The following is a 13,854-nucleotide window of genomic DNA, read 5'->3' on the forward strand; positions in this document are numbered from 1 at the left end:
CATGTGCAGTTGACCGAAATAAGAATTTTGGTGGGATTAAGGGCTTTAGAATGAACTTCACAGAGCATATGGACAAAGGCAAACTGGAAAATCCTTCCTCAGAGGCAGCTCAAAAGAATACAAGGTGAATTTATCAGGATAAGAAGTTTTAAGCTTAATGTAGCAATTGAATGGATTTTGAGGGCAGATGACGTAAGCTGTACTGAACAGTGACAAAAACAGTTACAGTGGAAGCTGTTACACTAAGGTAAAGCTGGGGAAAAAGATCACTTAAGCCTTTCAGTAGAATTAAGTGGCCCTGTGCCTTTTAAAGGACACTTTTGTACACAGTGTTTCCAAGGCGTTCCTAAATCAGAATCATAGAATGGTTAGGGTTGGAGGGGACTTTCAAAGGTCATCTAGTCCAACCACATCCAATTTCTTATCAGGTTATTAATGATACAAATCTAATTATTTCTTTTCCAGTATCAAATTCTGCTTTTTCTATTTAAACATGTATTACCTTAAGCTACAGAGTCATGTTAGGTTGTTTTTCCTGTCCTCTGCAGTATTTTTTTGAACCATTGAAGAACCACAAAAACATACTTGATATCTGAAGAGCACTTTTAGGAAAAATGAGAACTCTGCACAGGGAAGCTATTATGAAACAGAGTGAAGTGTAGCTGGAATCACAAAGGCAGTGCTGTTCTCCCCATCTAGGAGTCATCTTCTGAATGAAGAAAGCCCTTAATGCGTTAGCAGTAATCCACACTGAGTGGAATAAGAAGCCTTTTACAAATACATACTTAGCTGTGCATTAAGCTGGGGAGAAATAGCCATTGTGCATCAGCTAATCTTTACATGCAGATTATGTCCTCAAGAAGTACACCAATCACTGATTACTACTATACTTCTAGAAAGATCATAAGTAAAGGTGAAAAATAATCATGTTTATCCTTCTAAAATGCAAGAAAAAAAGCATTATTTAAATCCATAGTTACTGTCTCAACTGAAAACCACTAACTGTAATGCATACTTTTTAGCTCATGCCTGAGTTTTTTTTAAAGTATAAAATTAATTACTTCAGCTCTTAATATTTTTGTTATATAGTTACTGACTATAACTAGAATAATTTCAAGACAGCAGAGTTATAGCAGCTGTGTATGGCCTACTTATTCTTGGCAAATATGCACTCTCCTATTTTTAGTGTTTTACCTCTTTTTTTTTTTTTTTTCTTTTCCTGGCTGGATCTCTCACTGCTTTTCAGAGCTCTATCATGTCAGATTATTGACTTCACAGAATTCCAGTTACAAAATTCAGTTTAACTACCTTCCCTCCCACCTCTGTCCTTTACCTGATTTGACTAATTCTTTAACAATTTTAAAGAAATGTGTTTTATGTCTAGTTTTGTAGGCATTTGATTCTGTCAGAGAAAGGTCACATTGACTGGAAGCTGATGTACTTTGCACTTCAGAAATATTACCCAATAAAGGAACAGTATGGGGACACTCTGCATTTCTGTCGACACTGTAGTATTCTGTTTTGGAAGGTAAGATCTTTGAAATAGATAATCAGAAATAAATTCAAACAGCTACTGGTGATAAGGAAATAGATTAAGATCATGTTGTCAGTTTTCTCATGTGAAATGTGATTGGACAACTAATGTCTAACTTTTAAGTAATATATAAAACTTCCATACAAAATCAGAATTAAGCTCCAAGCTTTTTCTTTAACGTTTTTATTTCTTGATATCTGGTAACCTCAATACTTAAAACTGCAAAGAAAAGTGCCATGTGGAAAGAGTTGCACTCTGTCTTCTTGTATCTCTTTAAACTTTTGCAGAGTTGTTAGGAACTTGTACGAAGGGAACTTGTATGAAGTGAGCCATTTTACATCCCTTTTCTAGTGACAGCATAGTAATCCATCAGTCTCTGAGAACTGATTACTATAGTATTCCTACCATGTTGGTGTAGAATGCTAGAGTCTTGCTTCTGTCTCATCTGAAGCTTGGAAAAGTGTTTGAAACGTCACTTAAAATGCATTTTATGTTGATTTAGGTGTTTACTTTGAAATATGTTCTGTCTTACAGGATGATTTTAATTTCTGTAGGGCATTTTCATGTGTAACTTATGTGTGAACACGTAGTCCTGCTTTTACTTTGTGATGCAGTATAATCTAGCCTTATTGTTAGTGAGACTTAATTTTGCAGCTCAAAGACCATGGATAGGAAAGAGCAAGAAATGCTTGAGAAATCTTGGCAAATACTCTTCTAGTTTATGGAAATAAGTTGCTCTTGTCATCTTTCTGTAATCTTAAGAGGAGTTGCATGTCAGTGTGAGGTTTTTTTATTTTCCATAGAAGAAAACTAAACTGTTTAACAGGATAAGCTATCTTTCATAGAAGTACCATGTCACTGAATTATGTTATCTTAAAGCTGAGTATCCTTGATATCACAGTAGCCCTTCCAGGTACTAATGTTTTGGTCAATTAATAGTAAGAAAACAGGAAGTCAGAATTGGCTTCTGCTGTGAAAAGCTTGGGCATTTGCTGAAGAACCTGTGTCAAGAATGACTAAGAACTGTTCATTACAATGGAATAAGTCTTTATCATGTTGCCTGATATGTAGGGTAAAGTTATGTCTTTGAAAGCAGAAATTATAAAGGTAGGCACACAGCATGCATGCAGATGGATGGTTTTGGTATTGCATTTATTTGGATTGTCTGGCTTTGTGTAAAGGGTTAATGCTTCTACAGTAAATTCTCTCTCATTCTGACCTTGGTATAACTGAAAGTATATACTTTAATATTGTGTGACTAAAATATGTTTAGAATTAAATGTTTAACTTCAGAGATAGTGTGTGAGAGTAAGAGGCAGTGAACCTGTGCAGGCAGATAGATGTCTTGTAACCGTGACCACTCCAGTCTACTACTGGAACAATGGCACTAATTTTGTAGTTTTATATTTTTATTGAAATGCAACACAAGAAGTTGTAAAGGTACTTTGTTTGGATTGATGAGCAGTACCTACTACATCACCATTCCAGTGCTGACTGCCTCATCCTGGAGATGGGGGCAGGTCTTTTAACAGATGGTGTGGTGGTAGATTAATTGCATGCTTCTGCACTAAAATTCTGTAGCAGGTGGCTGAGATTGGCTGTTTTAACAAGAGCACAGTCAGCAAGTTGAGGAAAGTGATTATTGCTTTTCACTTGGCACTTATTAGACTGCATCTGGGATACTGCACCCAGCTGGGGGTCCCCAGTACAACAAAGACACCGATAAAGTGGGTGGAGTTCAGGTGAGGGCCAAATAATCAAAGAGGCTTGAGAACTTGCCCTGTAAGGAGAAGCTGGAAAAGACTTTCAAGTTTTTTTTAAGACTGCTTCAAGCCAAGCAAGGGAACAGTTTCACCATAGAGGTTATGCAGTGTCCATCCTTGGATGTTTTTGGAACCTGACTGGGTAAAGCTCAGAGCAACTTGGTCTGATCTCATAGCTTACCCACCTTTGAGCTGAAGGCTGGACAGATCTCCTGAGGTGCCTCCCAAGCTGGTTATTCTGCGACCTGGGATTGCAGTTTTCCTTCTCTAGGTCTTGCAACCTAAGTCTCATCCCTGTCTTAAAAAAATGTTTGATCAGGCTGAAATAGATTGTTAAAGAAGTCATTTCTGCACAACTGGCACTGTTATTGGCAGGGACACTAAGAGGTTACTCATTGGTCTGAAAAAGTTCCTCTGTTTACAGGGCAATGTAAGTAAAATAGCGCAAGTCACTCTGAGTTCTATGGGGGAAGAGTAGTTCAACTTTCAGGCACTTTTATCTGTGCCCTTCTCAAGCCTTCTAAACTAAATGTGGGGGGCAGGAGGAGCCTTATTAGTTCTAGAAAAATTCTGTGCTAGGTGAAAATATTTCTTAATCAGAAAAGTTTTGGCTTTGACAGTTCATTCAAACTTCAGTATCATACTTGATTAGACAGAATATTAAATGAAATATGTATGAGTGGGTGACATATAATTGTATCTGTAAAGTACAGACTTTTTGTTCTCAACTGAAGTTTTTCCTCTTCATAACTCCATTGAGCATATAGCAAAAAACTAAAACCAAACTTTAAAAGAGAAATCACAGTTACTTTGCAGAGGAAAAATAGCAATCTTGAAACAAATGGAAGCACTGGATTCTTCAGATAGCTTATAATATGTAAAAATTTAGTTTCTTCTTTAAATGGTACACTTCAAAAATCAGGCAGCTTTTGTCTTCAAGGGCATTCAGAAGAACTTCAGGCAATGAGCTGAACACTTATTTCTATTGCACTTGTGTTTTTTCTTGTGGGTGGTTTTTTTCTCTCTCCCCTCATTCAAGAACAAAGCAAAACATTGGAATAGTTGTAGAGGGAAAAGTACTGAAGTGATCAGAGTATGAAGAAGACTAGCAGAGGTTAACTTCTTTTAACTTAGCTGTGTTAAAGCTAACAAGGAACGTGACTGAACGTGACAGAGGAAGGATAAATAAACATGACGCTACTTAGGGAAATTATTTAAGCTGAGGGACAGCCTTGATGCAAATATGTTGTAGAAACTAGTGGGTAAACTTAATACTGAGTTAAGAGTTTAAGAACCAAAGCAGCAATGTTTTGCAATAGCCACAAAGCACAGGCCTAGCTAGTGATGAGAAGAATTTTAATCAGTTTATGAAATTGATAATGATGATGCTGGCAACACGAAGGCTACACGTGACCCAGGAGATTCTTTCAGTCCTGCATTTTGTATCCTTTTAAAGAAGGCCTCACAAGAGAAGGGACTGACAGCTACTGAACTGAATTAGCAAACAGTTCAAGTAGGGAAATTACTTCTCACTTCTCAGTATGCTGTAACAATCCTAGTGTCACTTTTAACAAGTCTGTAAGAGCTTTTCAGGAAGCGGCATTTGTATTCCTGTATTTGTTTAAAACCTGTGCCATAGTCATGTTAAATACAGTAAGAAGGAGGCTCCTGAATTCACTGTAGGAAGTACAGTGATATAAAAGAACGCTTTGTACTGTTCTGTGTTAAAGGAGGGAATTACTATAAGAAACTCTTCCTATTACACAACTGTTTTTGAAAAGTGACTTGATTTGTTCACGATGAAAATGAGCAAAATATGCAATTTTAGTAGTGTAAGAGTAATGGCAAACTATTGACTGATGCCTCTGTGAGTGCTTTCTACGTATGCTGTTTTTTCTGTATTGTGGGCAATTAGTTTTTTCTTAGCTAACTGAGTAGCACATTTCAGTTATCCCAGGATGGCCACAGAAGTTAAAATACCTGTTCTGCTTCCAATATCCAGGACTTTATGTAAAATAGTGTGATTGTTTTGCATAAGTGGTATGCTTCACACTTGGTTTTAGTTGTCTTGAGGCTTGTGCTGGTTTTGGTTCTCCAGCTGAGTGTGATTTGCCACAAGAATAGAAGACCATTTTTCTAAATGGCATGTGAACCTTAGCTTAAACAAACCCTAACTCTGCTTCTTTTACTTTATGGCTCTCCTTCCTGCTTCCTTCTTCACGATCTCAAAGGACTACCACCTTGCTTTGTTACTCAAGGTATTTCCTGTGTGTCTCATCCGTTTTCATTGCTGATTATTCTGTAATGTCAAAGTGAATAACATGTTCACTTCTAATTGTCTGATGCTCTGTTTTGATTTTGTTTTCCCACATGAATTTAGCAGCAGGAATACTTTTGTTTCTTGTTTCCCTATTAGATAAGGTAGTGGTGACTTTTCATCTCCGTTTTTTCACCAGATTTGTTACCATATTCTCTATTCATGCCATTTAAACTAGGGACCCTAATTCAACTTATTTGAGCATAGGTGCATGGATCAGCAAGATTTGCTCAGAAATAAGTTTCTCTGCACTCAGTGTGAGAAACTTTCTGCACTAACCTGATGTGTTTAATTCAGTACTTAAATCTGAAAACAGTAACACGAACCTCATAAATTTCTTTAATGCGAAGGTACTGAAATTGAGTTTACTTCATTTGGAATGCTGTAGTCACATACTTTTATGAAAGAGTATCTCTGAAAAGAAGTCTCCAAAATGGGCTGCTTGTGACTTAGGAGAGTGAGGGGAGGCAATTATATTGTTGTTTTATAAATTATGAAATGGTGGAAGTAATTATACAGAAAAGGACTGTAGCTCCAAAGTTATTATGGGAGCTTCTTAACTTGCAGTTACAATAAAATTTGAGGAGGAGAACAATTACATTTTCCAGAAAACACTCCTCATGGAAAAATCTCTTGTTAGTTTAAAATCATTCTGGTTTAGCTTTAAGTAGATATATTGAAAATAAATATTATTTGAATACTATTTATTAAATGCAATTTCAAGGGAAAAACATTTTTCTTGGAAGGAGGAATACTTGCAATTACAAGAAAATTTACTCTTATTTTCAGTCCTCATCACTTTTTTCACTGTAAAGTTGCTGTTTCTGTTTTTAATTATTTCTTGGAGTTTTTAAGTTATCTTACCAAGATTTTTATTGGACCTGTAATTCCTGACTTTAGCAGAGCTTTCAAAAGTGTTTTTATGATGATGTGCAGAGCAAAGCAAATAACATGTTACAAATTCTGTCTAAAATATTTAGGAGTATAAATAAACACTAAAAGGGGTTAAACCCTAGCTTCTTTCCCAGAATCCTAATTCTTGATGGTGCATTTTCCTAGGAAAGTAATGATGTGGCATTGACATGGCAATGGATAGAGAAGATGCTAGTTCATTAGCAACTACCTTTGAGAGTGTTCTGCTGTGGTGTATCCCTTCCTTGCAAATGTTGTCTCAAGATGAAGGTGTTCTGGTTTAATACTTCTGTCCTCTCATCTGCAACTTCCCCAAACAGGCAGTTCTACCTGAGGTCTAATCTACTTGTCTGTTCTTTCTTGTTTGTTTTTTCTTCCTGTGTGTTATGAATGTAACAACTGGTTCTCAGGTGATGTTAAAGCAATTATTAAAAAAAGTGGGGGGATGAGGAGGTGATACCACATGGTATTTTCCCGTAGTCATCTGCAGACTTAATGGAAAGCTACAGGTAATATATCTATAGGGTAACAATTTTCACTGGAAAAGCTGAGTAGTATTTAGGATGTGTCTTGACTAGTGCACTTTGGTGTTGCAAAGACTTTGGAAGGGAATGTGGCGTCTTTGACAGCGCTTTTCATTTTGTAAGTTTCCAGGTGAGAAAAAAAAAACTGCACTTACGGGTTCTTTCCTTCTATTAACTGAATTGCATGTATTAATTTCTTATGGAAATTAAATGAAGACTGCAGTGGTCTGTGATACACTTACCATCTATTTACTCTAGTTTGCTTACCCCACATGGTGAACTCATCAACACTAATGGAAAAGGGGGAGAAACACCTTAAAACCTGGGGAGGACAGTTTCTGAGCTTTACAGCATTGTTCATCAAGGTGTTTAACCTCTCCATTGAACTGTCTGGGACCTTCTTCTCATTACATCTCTAGCATTTCCTTCCTTCAGAGGGTTCTAGTAAGGTGCAAAACTGAACTTATTTGGAGAGGAATTTGAATCTTAAGTAACCAGACACTTGTGCTAGGTTCAAGTTTCTGTAATATTAAAGAAAGCACTGCAGGCTTAGTGACTTTGTAATGACAGAGCCTTCCTATCCTGTCCATCTTCTATGTTCCTAACTTGCCTGGGTGCTAACTTGTGTTTAAAGGCAGTGCTTTCAGGTGAGGAAAATGCAGGAATGAAAGGGAGGAAAAAGGAAAACAAGCAAAGTTAGGAAGACTTATGACTGGGACTTCAAACATGCTGTACAAGTTGTTGTAGTTTTTTGTGTGTTTTTTTTTTTTTTGAAGAAGTGTCTACTGCCCTTCACTTTGAAAGCAAGGAGCTTTAGTTGATTTCAGATTTTCATTAAGCAGATGACTTAAGTTCAACAAAGCAGTTGCCTTTATTTTTTTGTTGTTGTTTAATTACATTACCAGAAAATAACAGATAAGGAATATGAAATTTTTTTTAAGAGCTTTGACTCAGGTGCTGATTTGGTAGGAGGAGATAGTTTTGTGGTGTGGGGTTTTTGTTGTTTGGTTGTTTTTTTTTTTTTTTTCTCCCCAAAATCTGAAGCTACCCTGCACTACCACAGTCAAACTGCAAAGGCTAGTTTTCTTAACTTAGTCTAAAACAGTTAAAGGAAAAAAAATTAAAAAGAGCAAATTCCTATCAGTTTGTTTACAGTGGAAGTAGTTGCATGTGCCTATATGTGAATTTGTGTGCTTTTTTTTTTTTAATTGGAGCTGGACAGATTGTGAGTGTGGAAAGATAACTTACTCTTTTCTCCTTTGCAGGATACAGGACACCCCTGCACAGCCAGTGATCCGAACACCTGTCTCATGCCAGTATCTCCTCAGCATTTCATTGATCTCTTCAAATTTTGAGATGTTCAGTAGCTGTTCTCCTGTGTTTGTGGCCATTTTTGTGAAGAGTCAGGCAGGATATGTTATGCTTTTTGTGCAATATATTAAGTGTAATGTTTCGTTGTAGTTAAAATTAAAAGATAGGGGGGAGACTATCAGACAGGTTTATTTGGCGTATTGTTTTTGTGCAGGTAAGAGCTGAGGAGAAGGAAGCACATTAAGAAAATTTCTTTGTCAGGAAATCTGCAGTGGACTTCTTTTCAAGTCCAAGAAAGATCATTTTAATCTCAACTTTAAATCCATTCTTTTGACGCCTTAATAGTTGGTTAAAATTATATGGGAGAGTTTTGAAAATTTCATGGAAGAATTAAACAACTCTTACAGGGACCAATGGAGGGTTGTTTTTGTTAATCCTTCTTTGTTTAAGCCAGTTTTCAAAACACCTCTGTATAATTTGCACTATTACAAAGAATAAGCCAATATTCCCTTGGACTCTTAATGCATCAGTTACTGAAGTGGCATTAATCCTTAAGCTAGTGAATAAAACATCGCTGTGGTTATATTTGTCATTTGAATCTATGACTGGAGTGGATGAAATCAACCAATCTTGTACATACATTATGCAAATATTTATTTTTCTTAAGGACTTTAAAGACTTTATTAAACATATAACCTGGATAACTAAACAGACAAATCTGGGGCTACTGGAGAGTATGGTGGTTTTTTTTTTCTTTAATGGTAGCTACAGCCTTCACTTCTACTGTTCAGTATGTCTACAAATGCAACTGCATTAATTCATCTTCTAAGAAGAAGATATTGATATTTAATGAGAATTAAATGAGTTGCTTGTTTCTAGACTGGTACAGTGGCAGGACATGATACTAACAACTGAGGTTCTAACCCAACAAGTCTTTTTACAAGTTCTGGGAAACACTGAAAGGCAATCTGAGCTGAAGCACCTTCTGCCAGGTTAATCAGATGATAAATTTTCCAAGAACCTATCTTCTTATGTCTTCTAGAACAAAATTAATTGCTTGGCTTAGGCAGGTAAAGGAAGAAATGAGGGAAGTTCTGGGTCTGTCAATGAAATTTAACAAATAATATGTAATGTACAGAAAAAATAAATTATGTACTATATTCTGCACTTGTTTGTTCTGAATCTAATTTTGTACAGTGTAATAAATCATGTTTCTATCTATTATTCCTAGAAGTCTCTTGTGCACAGAGGTGAATCCATTTGAATTTTGTAAGATCTTTCTATAACCTGTTCTTTGAGTAATTGGTAAAGGAATGAGAAGCATACAAGCAGTCCAAGTGACTTTACTTTTCAGTAATTGGTTGTATTGGCAATTTTTCTTTGTAATAGGAGAACTAGGCTGTTAGTAGGCCGCACAAGAAGAGGGGAGTATTTATTTCCTCGGGAGGTAGTTTTATTTGCTTTAACTTCAATTTCAGTGATACACCAACCTTATGCATTGAATTTGCTGATAAGTGGATTTTAAACACAGGGGTTTGTGAGTTCGTCGTTTTTTGTTGGGTTTGTGTGTGTGTTGTTTGTTTGTTTTGTTGGTTTTTTGTGTTTTTTTTGGTTTTTTTTTTTTTTTCCAACTAAGGTGTCTGCTATGGCTATGGTAATGATTGGGTGTGAAGCCAGTGACATCCATTCTTATTCCTGTTCATTCAGAGTGTTGCTGCAAGCCTCTCTGTCCTAGCCCAAGCACTGCTGTAGCCACTGGATTTGTCAAGGAACCAGCAGCTCTTCTTGAACAATGACTTGCTCCCCATGTATTTAACTGATGTATTGATGGCAGACTGCCTTTCCTGGCTGTGTGACCCTGTGGGGCCTAGGTAACCTCGACAGTGGTTGCTGATGGCTGGCATCCTCTAATGACTCCACTGTGGTTACAGCAGTGCTACCCTTCATGGAACTTTCTGTAAATACCTGTATGGATGCTACTTGCTTTCTTCGAGAGCTTTAAAGAAAGGTTTAATACTGTGCTGAGCTCTTCACCTGTCATGCTCACTGATCGTCTCTGACTGGAGGAGTGCAAGCACCACACTGTTCCCTAGGAAGCTGCCTATTACTGAAGATGCAAGTAATGTGAGAATTGGGGAAAGGTATGAAGAATGGAGAGAAGGACCTCCCCTTACCTCTATACTGAGGAGGGGGAGGGATTACTTAAAAGGGCTTGTAAGAAGTGTTTAAAATGCTTGGAAAAATCAGTAGGTGTAACAAGTCATTTTCAGTTCTCATACAAATGTCAGGTGACAGGAGTCAGGCTTAATCTTCCCTTTCAGCACTTGCTGTTTTGTCCTTTCTTAAGAAGCAAAAAGCCTTTGAAGGGCTGAAGGACAGGTCTTGAGGCATTCTCCTGCCTAGTCCATGAAGGGTAGATTTTGATTGTGTCATGTAAGCAAAAGGCTAAGACAGTGATAGTTTGTGGTGTGGTTTGGTTTTTTGTTTGTTTGGTTTTTTTTTAATTGCTTCATCAGATGGAAAGAGGAGAGCATTTCACCTTCGGGATAATGATGTTCTTTACTACAGCTGAGGTATTAAGAACATTTTTACAACCTGAATTAATCTCCTTGCCCTTTACACCAGCACTTAACTCATGTAACCTAAAGTTGTTGTAACCCATGACAAGAGTTAAAGAAAAGCCTCCCCTCTTGGGCCTCCTGTGTGCTGGCTGTCGTATGCCAAGAAAGGCAAGTGCTCTCTCCTAAAGCAGAAACTGTGCCTTGAAATGTTTACCAAATCTCTACAAGTTTCTTCTGCTTCACAGCTTTTTTTTCCCAAGACCTAGATCTGGTTAGATACAGATTTTGCAGTGGCAATGACAGGAAGCCATGTTCTAACTGTGGGCCCTGCATGATCACTTTAGAATCTCAGAGGATTTGTGTTTTCTTGAATCCTAGTCCTGAAAACCAACACTGCTTCAAAGGCAATCAAAACATTCTCTGCCATAGACCACAATGAGCTTGACATTACAATTCTGAAAAATAAGATCTTCTTTCTACCCCCCCCAACCCCCAGTCATTAAGTCCAAACCTGCCTCTCAGACAGCCCAGACCCCTTGTATTATATTACCTCCCAACAATTTTGTTCTCCTGTTTCTGCAAAAAGAAATTCTAACTGCACAGACACTAGAAGCAGACCTGTTCAGAGAGCACTGAGTCAGCTTTCTATTGGGACATCAGCCAGGACTGAGGTTCTTATTTGGAAATAGCAGAGGAGCAGAACCTGGCTCTTTTCCTTTCCTCTGCTCCCCATCCCTGGGAAATGCATAAATTTGCTTTTTGGAGAAGGAAGAAGCTGAAATGTGAGGAAAAAAAAAAACTAACGGAACTAGATATCCACTAGGAATAGGACTGAAAGCCTAGTGCCATTTTGTGGTTTAGGAGACAGAAGCAATGCAGGTTAGCAGAAAGGAGAGGGTGAGATAGAGAACAGCAGCACAACATTTTAGATTTGCCTGGTGTACAAACTTAGCGTATTTACAGCTGATCATTGGCAAAGAAATAGTTTTATGAGCTAAATAGTCTCATCTATGAGTATATTTTTGAGACAATAATAAGCACGAGTCATTTATACACTTGCAAGGAGGCAACGAATAAGAGGAAAAATGTATTAATTTTGCATTTGTGCTACTGTTCTCAACTCCTAAGTCCTGTCATATGTGTATATACAGAAAGAGAGTCAGACAGTGTGTACATATTTCTTAAGCCTCACAATTTGAGGTCAGAATCACAAAAAGAAAAAAGCTGGATTTCATTGAAGGGTGTGGTGTTTGTTTTTTTTTTTTAAACTTGACAAAATCGGTCATAGATACTTCGGCATCTGATACTTAGAAGTCCCATAACCCAAATTTAACAAATCAAAAGTACTTCATAGCTTCTTACAGAAGACATGGGGAAAGCTCAGTGCCTAAGTCGTCACTCTGCAATGGCTGGAGAGAAACAGGATGCTCACTCAGGCAGCGTACTGAAAATGGCCTCAGGTGCTTGACTTTTGGCCAGACAGAGAGCAAAACTCACCTCCACTGAAGTCAAGCAAGACTCTTCTTCTTCTCACCTCAGGAGATGTGTGAGTTTATAATACAAAAAAAAAAAAAAAAAAAAAAGAGCAAGTTTGTATTTCATTATGTCTCTAATTTTCAAAATAACCCTATGTGCAGCATTACTGTATCTGTAGTATGACTTCTGGGAATCTCATCACCTGCATTCTTACTTTGAAAAGCTGAGGAGAGCTCACCTCTTTCAAAGTCTACAAGAGGTCCCATTTCTTCCCAAGTCTTCACAGATGGAACATGAGTTTTGGGAACTCCCTATCCCAAAAGCTACATTTGAGATGATTGTGTTGTGTCCAATGTCACATCCTCTCCCCTGTGCTGTGGCAGGCATGGATGCAGTTGCCGTCAACCAGTCAGTTCAAGTCGCTGATGCAACCAGACTGAGAAATTATTATTTCTAGGGATAATTTTCATACAATCATTCTTCCTCAAGTCTTTTCAGCTGAACTACGCTCATATAATATTTAATTTTCTCTAGCCCTCAGTCAATATTTAATCATGAGGCTAGACGTTCAGGAAATTACCGAAGAAAAAGAAAGGGTCAGAGCACGACAGCCAAACACGGGCAGCAGCTGCCCAGCTGTGTGGCACTGTATGACCAACCATACCCCTGCTAGTAGAGGGAACTACAGTCACCCCTTCCAGTAAGTGGTCCTGATGATGAGAATTTTTTTCTTTCCGTATGTTGGGCATCGGAGTAAGGCTAGCCCCTTAATATCCAGTTACGGTTGCCAATACGAAGATAACAACATCAAATAAAGCAAACAATATCAAGTATTTGGAAATAGTTGTTAAATTACAGTTCAGAACACTGAAGCATTAGCTAATTATGCTCTTCAGTTGCCCTGTTTCTATGCTTTCAGCTGCAAGGCTTAGGTCCAACCCCTTAAAAGACACTGGAATATAATTCTTAACTCCCCTTTACCTTTAAAGCTTATAACGGCCCTACCCAAGGACATGACAATAAGTGAATTCAGGACATGACAGAGGTGAGAGTGCCAGTAAAACTGGGTTTCTTTTCTTTCAATTGCCAAGGGCTGTTCCCTGTGCAACACACAGCCCTAGCCCCCTGCCTTTCAGACATGCTGGTAATGCTTATTTCCCACAGATTTATGTGTACATTCTTCTACAAATATGAATAAAACTTACTCAGCTTTATATTTGTTGCACTTTATGGGCAGTCAGTCATTGTGCCTTCAGCTGAAAGCCTTTCTAACAATTTTCAAGGCATACGCAAAGAGCCACCACTTAATTCTAAATTTTCTTGTTTAATTTGTACATGCTCTTTGTATTTGAATGCTCTGTTTTTCTACAGTATTTGTAACAAAATAACAGTGGCAGAATAATTCAATTTGGAGAGCCAGTTGTCATTCCCACACAGTGCTTAGATTACAGAACAA

General features: G+C 37.6%; 1 protein-coding gene across 2 annotated transcripts in view; it reads left to right on the plus strand.

Moving 5' to 3' along the window:
* FBXO25 (F-box protein 25) overlaps nt 1-9,585 on the plus strand; it is a 35,482-nt gene extending 25,897 nt beyond the window's left edge. The window contains exons 9-11 of one of the 2 annotated variants that reach the window (XM_086745246.1): nt 1,385-1,528; nt 5,529-5,555; nt 8,316-9,585. In XM_086745246.1, the coding sequence (XP_086601372.1) occupies nt 1,385-1,528; nt 5,529-5,555; nt 8,316-8,405 (261 nt within the window). In that variant the 3' untranslated portion in view covers nt 8,406-9,585. The remainder of the gene's footprint in view (nt 1-1,384; nt 1,529-5,528; nt 5,556-8,315) is intronic. The other variant, XM_086745247.1, reaches the window with a different exon arrangement.
* Nucleotides 9,586-13,854: the final 4,269 nt, after the last annotated feature.

The sequence above is a fragment of the Chlamydotis macqueenii genome, chromosome 3 (genome assembly GCF_036417535.1).
Source record: "Chlamydotis macqueenii isolate bChlMac1 chromosome 3, bChlMac1.mat, whole genome shotgun sequence".
Lineage (NCBI taxonomy): Eukaryota > Metazoa > Chordata > Aves > Otidiformes > Otididae > Chlamydotis > Chlamydotis macqueenii.